The following is a 12,658-nucleotide window of genomic DNA, read 5'->3' as shown; positions in this document are numbered from 1 at the left end:
ATCTATCTATCTATCTATCTATCTATCTATCTATCTATCTATCTATCTATCTATCTATCTATCTATCTATCTATCTATCTATCTATCTATCTATCGGTGTATTTTCTTCCCTTATCTTTGTAAAAGGAAAGATAAAAATCGTCACTTCACTTCCATGCATGCTGGGATTTCCCACAATGAAAATAAAAACAAAGTACAAAGTTGTACAAAGTTATGATTTTCCTTTTTCTATTTTTTGTGTTTAAAACGATACAGATCGTTGTTATGTCCATCAGTTTGTTATGATGGATTTCTTTTTATACTTCTTACAAAATGATAATTAAAAAACACAATTCTACATAATCTCCTCTAGGAATAAAAAAAAAGTATTCTGATTCTTTAATTCACCACATTTCACAAAAAACTATCTTGACAGTTAAGTGTGACATGAGAAGCTGTCTGAGTCTCTCCTTATGATAACAAATCAATTTTCCACTCAAGTTGCTATCTCTCTGAAGAATGTCCTAACTTAAAAGGACACATCAAGTCTGTGGCCCTGAAACTATCTTAAGATGTCAGTAATTCTTTCCCTTAAAAATCAATACATGCATAGTTGTCTTTATAGTGCAGGCCATGGACAATTTGGAACAACTTTAAAGAGACACTTTGAGTATATAGAGCTTGTTTCTGGCATTACATTTTAAAAAGGTCATATTCAGGGTTGGTTTCTTATAAATAATGCAAGAGGTATTGCATTGACCTTTCTATCTGAAGAGCCTCTCTGCAAGCCAGTATCATGAGACATTTTCTGGTAAGTTTAAAAAATGTAAATTTTCTAGTCCTCAAATAAAATGCTCTGCATTTATGACGAACCTTTCAACCTTAGCTACATTCTACAAAGTGCTTTTTAGTATGTTTTGCATTCACCCACTCAGACACTCTGATGCTGCCACACCATGTGCTCGCCCACTATTGAGAGTGAGTTTGATATGATATTGAGACATTTTTAAGAGGCCTTTTCGAGTTGCTTTTAAATAGTGAGGAAGACAGTCCTCGCTCACTGGCCACTTTATTACATTAACCTGTTCAACTGCTCGTTAATGCAAATATCAGCCAATCACAGCAGCAACTCAAGTGTATTTACACATGTAGACCTGATGACCTGCTGAAGTTCAAACCAAGCATCAGAATGGAGACAAAACTGACTGTAGTGACTTTGAATGTAATATAGTTGTTGGTGACAGGCAGGCTGGTCTAACTATTTCAGAAACTGCTGATCTACTGAATCTTCCTTCACAACCATTTCTATGGTTACAGAGAATCTTCAAAAAAGAGAGAAACCTTTAAACTAATAAGAGGGGAGCAGTAATGAATAAATAACCACCCATTACAACCAATTTATGAAGAAAAGCATCTCTGTAAGTACAAAATGTAAAACCTTGAACTATGCTAAAGCAGACCACTAAGAACAGTTAAACCGATTCACATTGCTTCACCAACACTGAACAAGGAAAGATTGAAAAAATACTGCCTAGTCTGATGAATCTCAATTTCTGCTGTGACATTTGGATGGTAGAGCCACTGCTGAGTGTCATTAAAATTCTCTCTCTCATAGTGTGTTTTGTCCAGTCTCTTTAAGATCGCTTCTTCCCTTTCTCCTTTCTCTTTCCCTTCACCACCAACCAGTTGAAGGGGATGGTTCTGCCGGTGGTTTCTCCCAGTTACAAAGGGGGTTTCCCTTCCCACCGTCGCAAAGTGCTTGCTCACGGGAGTCCCTCGATTGTTGGGGTTTTCTCCCAAACTGTAGGTTTTTACCTCACAGTAAAGCGCCTTGAGTCGACTTTTGCTGTGAATAAACCTGAATTGAACTGAACTACACCGATCCTCTGTCTTATTTGACTTTACGCCTCATCCAGTCGCTTAGAGACTAGTGTCACCTTCTTAAGTGTCACCACCTTATGTGGCCCCTGTAACTCCGCAGCTGTGAGCCGTTTTCGCCACTAGAGGACAACGAAAGCGCGGCGGCTGTGCGAGAGCCTCTCAGTGACGTAGATGTCATGAGACGGAAGTGAAAAAATTGTAGTCGTTAGCACTCCTGATGGTGACATGACAAATCAAACTGCATTCTAAAACACACAATCAGCGTCAGTGAAAAACCAGGTATGTATTTAATGGGATAGGTTGTGCTGCGTTCAGTGTACAGCGTTAATGAAGATGTGTTGTATACCGCCGGTTGTGCTTAATCTGTGCTCGTTTCATTGAACTGAATGAGCCCAGCCCACAACGGAGCTAATTAGCATGCTAAGTTTACATTCAGTGATACTTGTATTCAGTGTTTTGGCATTACTGAGCACTGTATACCTGAATACTGAGAGCTCTTTACGGTAACTTGTTAAAACTTCTGTGTCAGTCTGTCAGCACTTTGCTTCTGTATGTCATGTGAACATTACTCTGGCCTAAACATGACTGTCACCCCTCATAAACAGATTCTTAAAGAAGCCTCCTTCACTAACAGCAACGATGGTAAGAGATGAACCATGTACTATACTTGTTCAAATCTAGACATTTCCAGTGCATGTGGAATTACAGTAGGTCAATTATTTACACATTTAGCCAGCAGAATAAACTGTACTCTGCTGGTATATCCTTCTCTTTTTGCTTTTGACAGCATGGCAGAGTGAAAATTAAAACTACAGCCCAGCAGGAGGAGGAGAAAAGAAAGGAGAGGGAGAAGAAGCTCAAGATATACGTAGCAGCACGTGATGCCTGTTTTTCTAAGGTGGAATATTAAATTTCCCTTATGTTTTAGTAGCAATACTGCAGCATGTCTTTGGGTTAGTGTAGGGGTGTCAAACATAAGACCTGGGGGCCAGAATCAGTCCAGCAAAGACTCCAATGTACTCCACTTGATTACACCAACATTAAGTAATAACTAAACAATTAAATGACAGAAAGGTTTTTCACCTTTTTTTTTCTTTTACAGTGGGTCTTTTAAAAAGGAGAATTTTCTGTAAAGAACAGCAATTTTTTAAAAATCATGTACAAAAATTGGGGGAAAAAAATCAAAAGATTTTGTTAAAATTCTGCTTCTCTTTATTTATATCTTATGAACTAAATGTGAAGTTACTTCTATACATTGACAGAAATTTGAGTTCCATAGGTGGTTGGTCAGAACAAGGAAAAAACCAATTCAATTTTGTCCACATTTGGATATCAGCCCCCTTTTATCCCTTTCTAAATTTTCATCTGTCTTCTAATGTAGTCATCTTTTAACAGTTGTAAATAGTTAACTAATGGACAGGATTTAAACTTAATGTGATATTCATATGTAAAATGTTTTTGTGGCTCAGGTGTGTGTCTTTAACAGATAAAAATGTGTTGTGTTTTTCTCCGCCTGCTTTTTACTCCATGTATTTTCCTCACCCTCCTCACTTTCTCCTGTTTGACAGAGAAATGAGGGTATCTGGGATGATGAGGCTCTTCAGCTCACCCAGCAGCTCCTATCATCCAATCCTGACTTTGCAACCCTGTGGAACTACAGAAGAGAAATCCTAATGCACCTGGAGACTGTGAAGTTAGTACTCACAGATTCATAGTTGAATCCTTTTTTACTGAATGGTAAGTCATTTGCGGTGTCACAGGAGAATGACGATTTTGTTTCCCAATATCCTTTGCAGAGACAAAGATGAAGTGCAGAAGATTTACGAGGCTGAGCTGTCGTTTACTGAGTCTTGCCTGAAAGTGAACCCAAAATCTTATGGCAGCTGGCACCACCGAGGTTGGGTCTCCGCCCGTTTGCCTCGACCGGACTGGGCCAGGGAGCTGACTCTGTGTGATCGCTGCTTGAGCCTGGATGACCGCAACTGTGAGTGGGAGAAAAAAATAAAAAGGAGCTGAATGTTAAAGATGTGTAATAATGCATTTTTTAAAAGTAATTGATCTAAACCTTGTCCTACACTACATTATTTTTACTCATGTTCTGGCATGTTCTGTGTTTCTGTCTTGCCCAGTCCATTGCTGGGATTACCGCCGAATGGTTGTAAAGATGTCTGGCGTGCCTGTAGATCAGGAGTTGGCATTTACTGATCGTCTTATTGGCTCCAACTTTTCCAACTACTCCAGCTGGCACTACCGTAGCACCCTTCTGCCTCTGCTTCACCCAGAGTCTCCAGAGCCCCCTTCACCATGCCGTGAGCCTCCCCAGTCCTCCCCCCCACCTTCTCCTCAAACCCATTCCCATCGGGTCTGTGAAGAGCAACTACTAAAAGGTAAACTGCAGTTCCCAATAGCAACTGATAGGGGGCAGTGTAAGTCTTTATTATCCTTAAGTAAAAGGTGTTATTTTGCAAATGAAGTCAGATTGTATATTCTATTACAGTGAAATTGTATTAACTACTTTCAGAATATGAGCTTGTACAGAACGCTTTCTTCACTGACCCTAATGACCAGAGCGCGTGGTTTTACTATCGCTGGCTGTTAGGCAGAGGTATGTCTATTGGTCGTAGTGTCTGTAAGTATGAACGAGAATACATTTCAGCTTTGCTGTGCTTTGTAAAACACAAGTTCTTTGTCTTTTTAACAGCGGAGCGTGAAGAGATGATAAGCTGTGTGTATGTGAATCGGGATGAGGAGAGAGTGGCTGTGGCCTTCTCCAGGCCTGTGAATGTCAGTATCTCCACTTTTTCTTCACTTAGAAAATGCTGTGATGGAATTCAGGATGAGCTGTTCTTTATTTTATTTTTTTAATAAGGTGACCTTAATAAATACCCTGGCATTTTAGGGTTCATTGTCCTAAAGAAATTAAATGTGACAATATTCTAAAGTAGACTTGCAGATACATTTTTTTCACATAAGTACTTTAATTTGTCCTTTTAGAAAATTATATACTCTTTTTTTTAAAAATGTTTTTTAGTTAGTTAGATGTTGTAGATTTGTGATATGTAAGGGTATGAATATGCACTCACCATCTACTTCTTTAGCTACACCTTGTTAGTACTTTTTCCTCCAGAATTCCCTTAAGCCTTTATGACACATTCAAAAAGGTGCTGGAAGCACTTTCTCAAAGATTTAGGTTTAAAGAGGTCTATAGAGTTGCTGCAGATTTTCTGGCCATTCGTCAGTGATATGAATCTCCCGTTTCCTCACGTCTCAAAAGTTGTTTTGGTCTGAGATGTGACTGTGGAGGCCATTTCAGTACAGCGAGCCTCCTGTCATCTTCAGGAAAACAGTTTGAGATGATTTCAACTTGATGATACGGTGCGTTATGTTGGTGCAAGCAACCATCACAAGATGGGTACACTGTGGACATGATGGGATGAACTCAGGTGTTTAACAATGTTCCTTTCCACTAAGGGATCCAAGGTGTGCCAAGGAAATGTCCCCCATACCATTACATCACCATTACCAACCTGCACTGTTGGTACAAGGCAGAATGGATTTTATGATTTCATGTTGTTTATGCCAAATTTGAACGTATCATCTGAATATTGTAGCATATATCAAGACTCATTAGACCAGGCATGTTTTTTATTTGCCACTTGTCTAACTTTGGTGAGTCTTTGCAAATTAACGTTGCCTTTGTATCAACTTGAAGCTGTCTGAATTTTCTATTTTTGAGACCATTCACTACGAACTCTAGAGATGGCTGTGCAGGAAAATCCCAGTGGACCATTTCTTTTTGAAAGACTTGCACCAGGCCGTCTTGCACCAACAACTTTGGTACTCAAATAGGTGTCACTTAAAAACACGTTTCAATTTTACCTTATGGTCTTGACCATGTCTACATGCACTGAATTGCTGCCTTGTGATTGGCTGATTAGATGTTAGCTAAAAAAGCAACTGAGTAGGTGTACCTGATGAAGTGACTGGAGAGTGTAGATTTAGGGATTCATGATGTGCATATAATCATGTGCAAAGTGGAGTTTGTGTGTGAGCTGTCATGGAGACTGTGACAGTTTTGGAAAAGTGAAGACTGGTAAGATGTGTCTAACCAGTTTTTTGTTTTTTTTTTTAAACAAAGTTGCTTTCATATGGTACCCTGTCTAGACTTGGTGAACGTTCTCCCTGCTTTTGTCCTGTCAGGCGCAGTCAGTCGGCTTGTTCCTCGTCCTTGACGGTCAGCCCCAGAGAGTGGAGTGGAGGAGTGTCCATCCGCGCTTTAAACAGAGCCCTGTCTGGGTATCCTTTTCCATTGTGACTTAAAACTGACAGGTTACCCCTGCAGAGAATAAGAATACTTTTCCTGGTGTGCTGCTGATTGAACAGCATACTGGTTTAGCATTCTGCTCTTATCATTCTGCACGTACCTCATGCTGCTAAGACTCTGTGCATCAAGAGAAAAGGTTTCATCATGAAACTTTGATCAGTGCACTGCAGTGGAATGTTATGTTGGCTTTAGCACACTAGTGAAGGGAGTTCCTTGTCAGAGTTTAGTAATACATGACATCATGTTTAGACTGACTATTAAAGTTGATAGCTGAAGTTAATACTTTTGGAAAGAGTTTCTCTAAGATTAGTTTTGTTTCTGACCTCAGAGGCCAAGCTAACAAGATGGAAAAATGGTTAAAACTCCAGCTGTATTAGTATGTAGAACAACTTCATTGCTTTATGGTTCAGTGGCACTAGAGTAAAACTAGGATGGCAACCTCCTGGCGACTGGAAAAAATTGGTGGTTGCCTGGGATTTATTCAATACCAACTGGTTGCCTAGAGGTTAAATGTCAAGCAGCTTTAACCTTGCACAGGTTTGCTTGATGTGAGGCAACCTTATTTATAGTTTTAGTACCACAACAGGTCACATTGTAATTGCCAATGTGAACCAATTCAATCACAAACTGTTAGCAGACTCATTCCATCTTATTACCACTTTATCACTTATATATATTTTTTTTGAGGATGGCAGCTGACAACAAGCAGTCACAGACCAAGTCTCTGTCTTGTCTCAGTCTCAAACTACTGGTTTTCCTTGTGTGACTGTAGAGTTACCATTATATTTGGGTGAAGAGTAGGGAAAAAGCAAATACCAGTACCATACAAATTGATACATGTTTCCCGGTAAGCAGTTAAAAGCAATGGGAGTGGCATATAAGGAGAAAAACTTTGGAGTGATAATCAGGATTTTCTTCTAAGTGTGCAGTATGTAACACATTGGTCGTAAGCAATGTGTAAGTGGGCACACTTAACACTGTCTTCATAGGGTGATGGCATTTGCACAGTAGTCATGGAAATGACCCTCATTGATATGCAAGCTCAGTAATTAGTAAAATGTCCTCGATATCTGTCATTCACATCCATATTCATTCACAGTTCCACGTGAATATTTCATTTTTTAAACCAGATGCAGTCATTCGCTCAGAAACAGGAGTCTTCTTTACCTTAGGCTGCTTCTCTCTTTGGTATATTCTAAAATGTTTTGTCTGAAACAAAGTGCTCAGTGCTCTTTGTAAATCTAAATGAACTTATTAAAGCCTCAATAAAGTTTGGAGATTTAATATTTTAGTCATAATGCCCAGCTCTACCAGGTTGCCGTATTGGCCCTGGAAATCAGCCATGGACTTAGTATGCACACTCACACTGTGGGCCTGCGCGGGTTTGCTTTAAAGTGACTAATTTATGTTCAAATCAAATACTTCTGTTTCACTTTTGGAATACATAATTCATGTTTGGAGGTTTTCTCTCCTTAGCAAAGGCTTAGATATGCAATCTGCCTCCTGGAACGATTAGCGACATCACCAATGAACGCAACCTGACTGTGCACTGGACTGAAAAACACACTCATAGGGACTGTGCTCTCTACACAGGTGACACATATACATATCTACCATGTTGTGTTCTTTGAAAGGCAGGATGATGACTTTCATGACACTGTGAACATTTAACTTTCATAGGTCGAACTGAGAGTTGGTGTAGGGACTCTGCCACAGATCAGGAACTTTTCAGGTACTTTTGTTTTTCGAACAACTGAAACATTTTGTAGTTTGCCTTCTTTAGGGATTAGGAACTAGATATGGTCTTTTTTTGCAGGAGCGAACTTTCAGTAGAAAAGACTTCTGTGCTACAGTCGGAGCTACAGTCGGTCAAGCAGCTACAAGAATTGGAGCCACTCAATAAATGTAAGTGCTTTTTCTTGTATGTTATAGGGTTTACAGGAAATCACCAGCTTCGCGCAGAACCAGATCTGTGGCTCTTTTTTTACAATGTGTGCATGTGTATGAATTTTGTAAAACTCAGCAAAGCCTCGATTCAGACAGGCCACAAAGTTGAGCTCAGCCCACAATCAGCTGATAACAGGTGATCTAAAACAGGAGCCCATATCAGCTGAGACCAGCTGAGAAATATCACATAAAGTGTGCTATTTTAGGTGTTTTAGCCTGCCTACCCTTGCTGCTTGTTCTTCAAGCTGCTTTGCGACCTGCATTCACCCCTCTTTTTCACGCTGTGCCCTACTTATGCAGCCTTTATGTCCTTGTGCTTGCAGAAGCGATCCCCTGCCTCAGGCTTTTCATGTATGCGTGCAGAATGACAGATCAGAGCAGAACAATAATGCTAAATGTAAATCTGATTCCTGCATAATTAAGAATATGGCTTTGTTGTTGTTTTTAAGTACTAATCTCTTGAGTAATTGTTCTCTAAAAGAAGTGGAGCCCACTGGTAGGGTATAGAGACACTACTTGGGCTGACCCTGGGGAAAACTATGGAGTGAAACTAACTAGAATAAATATGATTTGCAGGAAAAACACACAAGCAAATGTTTGCTGATGCTATCTGGTTGACCTTTACGTCACTAAAGTCAATTTCTATCCATTTGTGTTGTCATTGATAAAAAATTGTGGGGTGTGAGTATTTTTTCAGCTTCTGAAATGGAGAATCTTTAAGAATCTCTGGCCTATAAACATAATTACATAATACATTAGCATTATAACTGTGTGCAATGTGGTTGCGAAACTTTGCAGGTGTGTAGTTGACATTTTCATGAAAGGCAGCTTTGATGATGGGAGTTAAGGAACGTATTGGTGAGATGGTGTGCTTGTTCCCATTACAAGATTAGGTTGAGTATTGAAGTTTGATGTTGCTGGTGATAAAGGTCTTATACAACCACTGACTGCTAGCTTTGCCTCGGCAGGGTGCTTACTGACCATTATTCTCCTGATGAGGGCACTAGACCCTCTGGGATACGAACAGGAGATGCTTGCTCATTTTAGAACACTCAAAGTGAGTATAAACCACATACAGTACAGTATATGGGACTGGCAATAAATGCATTTGTCTACAATGCAGTCAGCAATCACTAATTAAATGGCTTTATTCACTAGGAAGTGGATTCCATGCGCTCTGCATATTACAGTGACCTGTGCAGCAAGTTTATGATTGAAAACACCATCCTGAAAATGGAGTATGCTGAAGTGCGCGTCTTCAGCATTTCTGACAAGGTTGGGTCAGAAAAACAAGACATCAGATTTCCCTGAAACCTTTTTTGCTGATTAGGGAGGTGCTTAAATTTGATTTCTTTTTTTCTTTGTAACAGAACCTGACCACTTTATGCCACCTGGACCAGCTGTTGTTGGTTACCCATATCAATCTGTCCTCTAATCACCTGCAGCGGCTGCCTCCTCAGTTTGCCATGTTGCAGTGTCTCGAGGTGATGAAGCTGCAATTGAAGTCCAATTTGCTCTCCTGCATGGACAGTGATTCTTTTCCTCTTTTGTGTCTGCACCAATAGATTAGAAAAGGAAAGACAGATATTGATGAAATTCTTCTCCTGCAATTCAATGACTTCTTCATATTTGCAGGTCTTGGAGGCTGATAACAACGCCATAGAAAACCTGGAGGGAGTTTATCACCTTCCCAAACTGGAGGAAGTCCTCTTGAAAAACAACAGTATCCTTAAGTTAGTAGTGTGTTCTGGATCTCCAGTCATCCTTCAGAATTAGTGTCATAGGGATCAGTTTATATTGTCTGTTTGTCTTTTCACAGGGAACTAGTGACTCAAGAAATGCGTTAATCAGTTCTGAGTGGCTCAGTGCTTCAAAACAATCCTGTAAAGAGTGCGAACAGCTGATGTAAAAGACACGCTACGCACTAAGATTGTGTTTACAGCATTTAGAAAATTGCACTTTTAACAAGACTCTTCAGCTCAATACATGAATAATTTATTTTACCTACGTCTGAATCGATCGGGTAAATAAAAACAGCACCGCAATTTCACCGAACAAACAGCATCATTAAGAAGCGAAGAAACATTCAACAACACATCATCACCACAGACTCCCTCCTCTTCATGCTTCACTTCCCCTGCTACACTTGGGAGGAATTAATGTGATTTGCAGGTTATGATGAGGATAGTTACTGTTTTTCTTTTTTTCCTCTGGCAATCACAGTTGCTATTTTTAGAAAAATGAATTTATACCTCAGTGTCATATTTGTCATTTAGATCTTACTTTTTACACCGGTGCTTGGAATATGTGTGTGCATCAGAGCTCATGTTATTCATTGTTACTGATGTTACCACAGCACACTGCAAGGGATTTTCATTAACTCAAACATGCAGAAATCTCTACATTGGCAGATCTTCAGACGTTGGCATCCTGCCCCAAGCTGAAACGCCTTGACCTCCGTGGAAACCCCGTCACTCAAACGGCCAATGTCGAGTCGGAGTTAGCCGAACTGCTGCCCTCAGTCACAGACCTCCTGCTCTGATCCAACGCAGGGCAGGAATCACTGCCATCTTTGTTCTGTCGTTCAGTTGTCCTTCACGTTCTGAGCTGTTTTTGGTGGTGAGTGGGTGTCATCTTGTGACTGTGTCTGTTCCACCTGTTTTGGAAAAATGTCAGTCACAGTGAACCCTGTTGGTCTGAAAGCCTCATACTTCGGAGCAAATGTCAGAACCCTCTCTAGCATCTTCAGCAAAAAGTCAACATTTCTGTGTGTGTGTGTGTATGAGTGAGTGCGTAATAACCAATGTTGCATTTCTTTGTTTGTGTGTGTACAAATGTCTTTAATGCAACAGACCAGTGCATGCAGAAACATTAATAATGAAGTAAACTAATTATGGATTGGCAGCGATGATGGCTTATTGCTTCCAAAAGCTTAATGGCTGACTTTAAAGAAAACGTTATACTGGGTGATCAGAGTATTGCATCACTCTCTGCAGATTTTTTTTAAGGTCGGTTAATGCATTTGATTTATGACATTATACTGTTGCACAGTAAGTCACAGATCCAGTAATAAACAGCACACATTGTGTCACTGCCTTCCAGTAAGCCTCTTGTGACTTTTTTCCACTGAAAGAAAAATGCATGCCTTAAAGTAAAGGTTCATAATGGTTAACTCACATTTTGATCTTAACTGTCTCATTTCTGTAATACTGGTGAGGATGTGGTGGAGCTCAACTACAATGTAAAGTACCAGCCAGACTTTCTTGGTCTTGAACAGTAGTTCGATAATGCAGTTTGGCAGGTATACGACAACATTTTTGCTCCACCAAGGTGATTCCAAAAACATTATTAACTTAATGTGCTTGTGTCATATATATCAGGATGGTGTGTAGGGTATCCCTAAAGATTTTTTGTAAAGAATGAAGAAGTGGGAAGCTTAAAAAACATCTACAGTGAAGAGTATATGAAAGTCATGTCCTTAAGAAATATCCAAAAATCCAGCAAAGACCTGACACAGGAGAGGTGCATCTGGCCTTTAGTTGATTCATCTACTGTGTGCTGAAGTCTCATCAGAAATGAAGGGAAATGGGGAGAAAAGGCCGTCGTATACCAATCACACAAGAAATGGATTGAGAATAGCTGGTAGCGGGTCTTAAGGAGTGATGAATAAAAAAATTTGGACTCACAAATTGTTGTCAGTATATACACAGGATGCCAGGAAATAGGTATAAGGGTGTGTCTACCGTCTGTAAATCATGGTGGAGGTTCTGTTATGGGGCTGAATTTCAGCCAGTGGCTGAAAAGCACAGTTGATTGAATTATGAATGCAGATAAGTATAGTCAGATTTTGAGCCACCATGCAAAAAAGCATCTATTTGGCGACGACTTCATTAATAACGGTGATCTCAAACACACTGCCAAAGCAGTAGACTCATACCCAGGGCACAGGCAAGTATTAAAGCAGTATGGGATCATTTTAACAGGAATTGGGGGAAAAGTCAGCCAACATCCCAAAAAAGAGCGTTAAATGTCTTTCAAAACAAAACAAAAAAGTACTTACTCTAAACTCCCGAAATCTTCATTTTAAAGCCTTGGTGGTTAGTTTTTCTTTTTTACCCAGATGTGGCCATGTTTAGGAGCAGTATTCATTAATTATAAACTGCCAGGTGCATAGTGGAAATGACCATACAAAAGAAATATCCGACTCACTGGAACTGGAGCAAAGACTTTTTAGATGTGCTGTACTTGGGTTGTGCATGTTATTTGTCAGTTAACTCTATTACAGAAGCTTCGAAATGCACCACAGGTATAGAACGTTCAGTTCTGTGACTCCAATTAGCAAAGGTGACAGGGTGCAGAAAGGGTTGGGCTTCAGCTGCCAGTGCTGCCACACCTGTCAGTCAAGGTGGCCAAGGCTAACTTTAAGTCTAAACTAAATGAAAGCAGGTGGATTATAAAAAACAGAGAAAATAGCTATAGAGACCAAAACAGTTGTTTTTGTCCTCTTGTTTAATTGTTTTACTAGGC

At 39.9% G+C, this 12,658-nt stretch overlaps 1 protein-coding gene across 2 annotated transcripts; it reads left to right on the top strand.

Annotated features, from left to right (window-relative positions):
- Positions 1 to 1,326: 1,326 nt before the first annotated feature.
- On the top strand, positions 1,327 to 11,232 carry rabggta (Rab geranylgeranyltransferase subunit alpha). 2 transcript variants are annotated; one of them, XM_005732267.1, is made up of 17 exons: positions 1,327 to 1,397; positions 2,466 to 2,502; positions 2,648 to 2,758; positions 3,429 to 3,553; positions 3,657 to 3,844; positions 3,990 to 4,247; positions 4,382 to 4,465; positions 4,562 to 4,644; positions 6,061 to 6,156; positions 7,672 to 7,777; positions 7,865 to 7,916; positions 8,001 to 8,089; positions 9,100 to 9,188; positions 9,290 to 9,406; positions 9,502 to 9,615; positions 9,767 to 9,854; positions 10,525 to 11,232. In XM_005732267.1, exons 2-17 carry the CDS (start codon positions 2,500 to 2,502, stop codon positions 10,671 to 10,673), a joined length of 1,752 nt encoding a protein of 583 aa, XP_005732324.1. In that variant the 5' UTR covers positions 1,327 to 1,397; positions 2,466 to 2,499; the 3' UTR covers positions 10,674 to 11,232. The 2 variants fall into 2 exon arrangements, with proteins under 2 accessions (XP_005732324.1, XP_005732322.1); XM_005732265.2 differs by lacking the exon at positions 1,327 to 1,397 and adding an exon at positions 1,981 to 2,139.
- The last annotated feature ends 1,426 nt before the right edge of the window (positions 11,233 to 12,658 follow it).

This window comes from Pundamilia nyererei, unplaced genomic scaffold (genome assembly GCF_000239375.1).
Source record: "Pundamilia nyererei isolate P.nyererei 1_Seehausen unplaced genomic scaffold, PunNye1.0 scaffold00046, whole genome shotgun sequence".
NCBI classification, from domain to species: Eukaryota; Metazoa; Chordata; class Actinopteri; order Cichliformes; family Cichlidae; genus Pundamilia; species Pundamilia nyererei.
The sequence above is the reverse complement of the archived record's forward strand: the minus strand, read 5'-3'. Positions and strand labels throughout refer to the sequence as shown.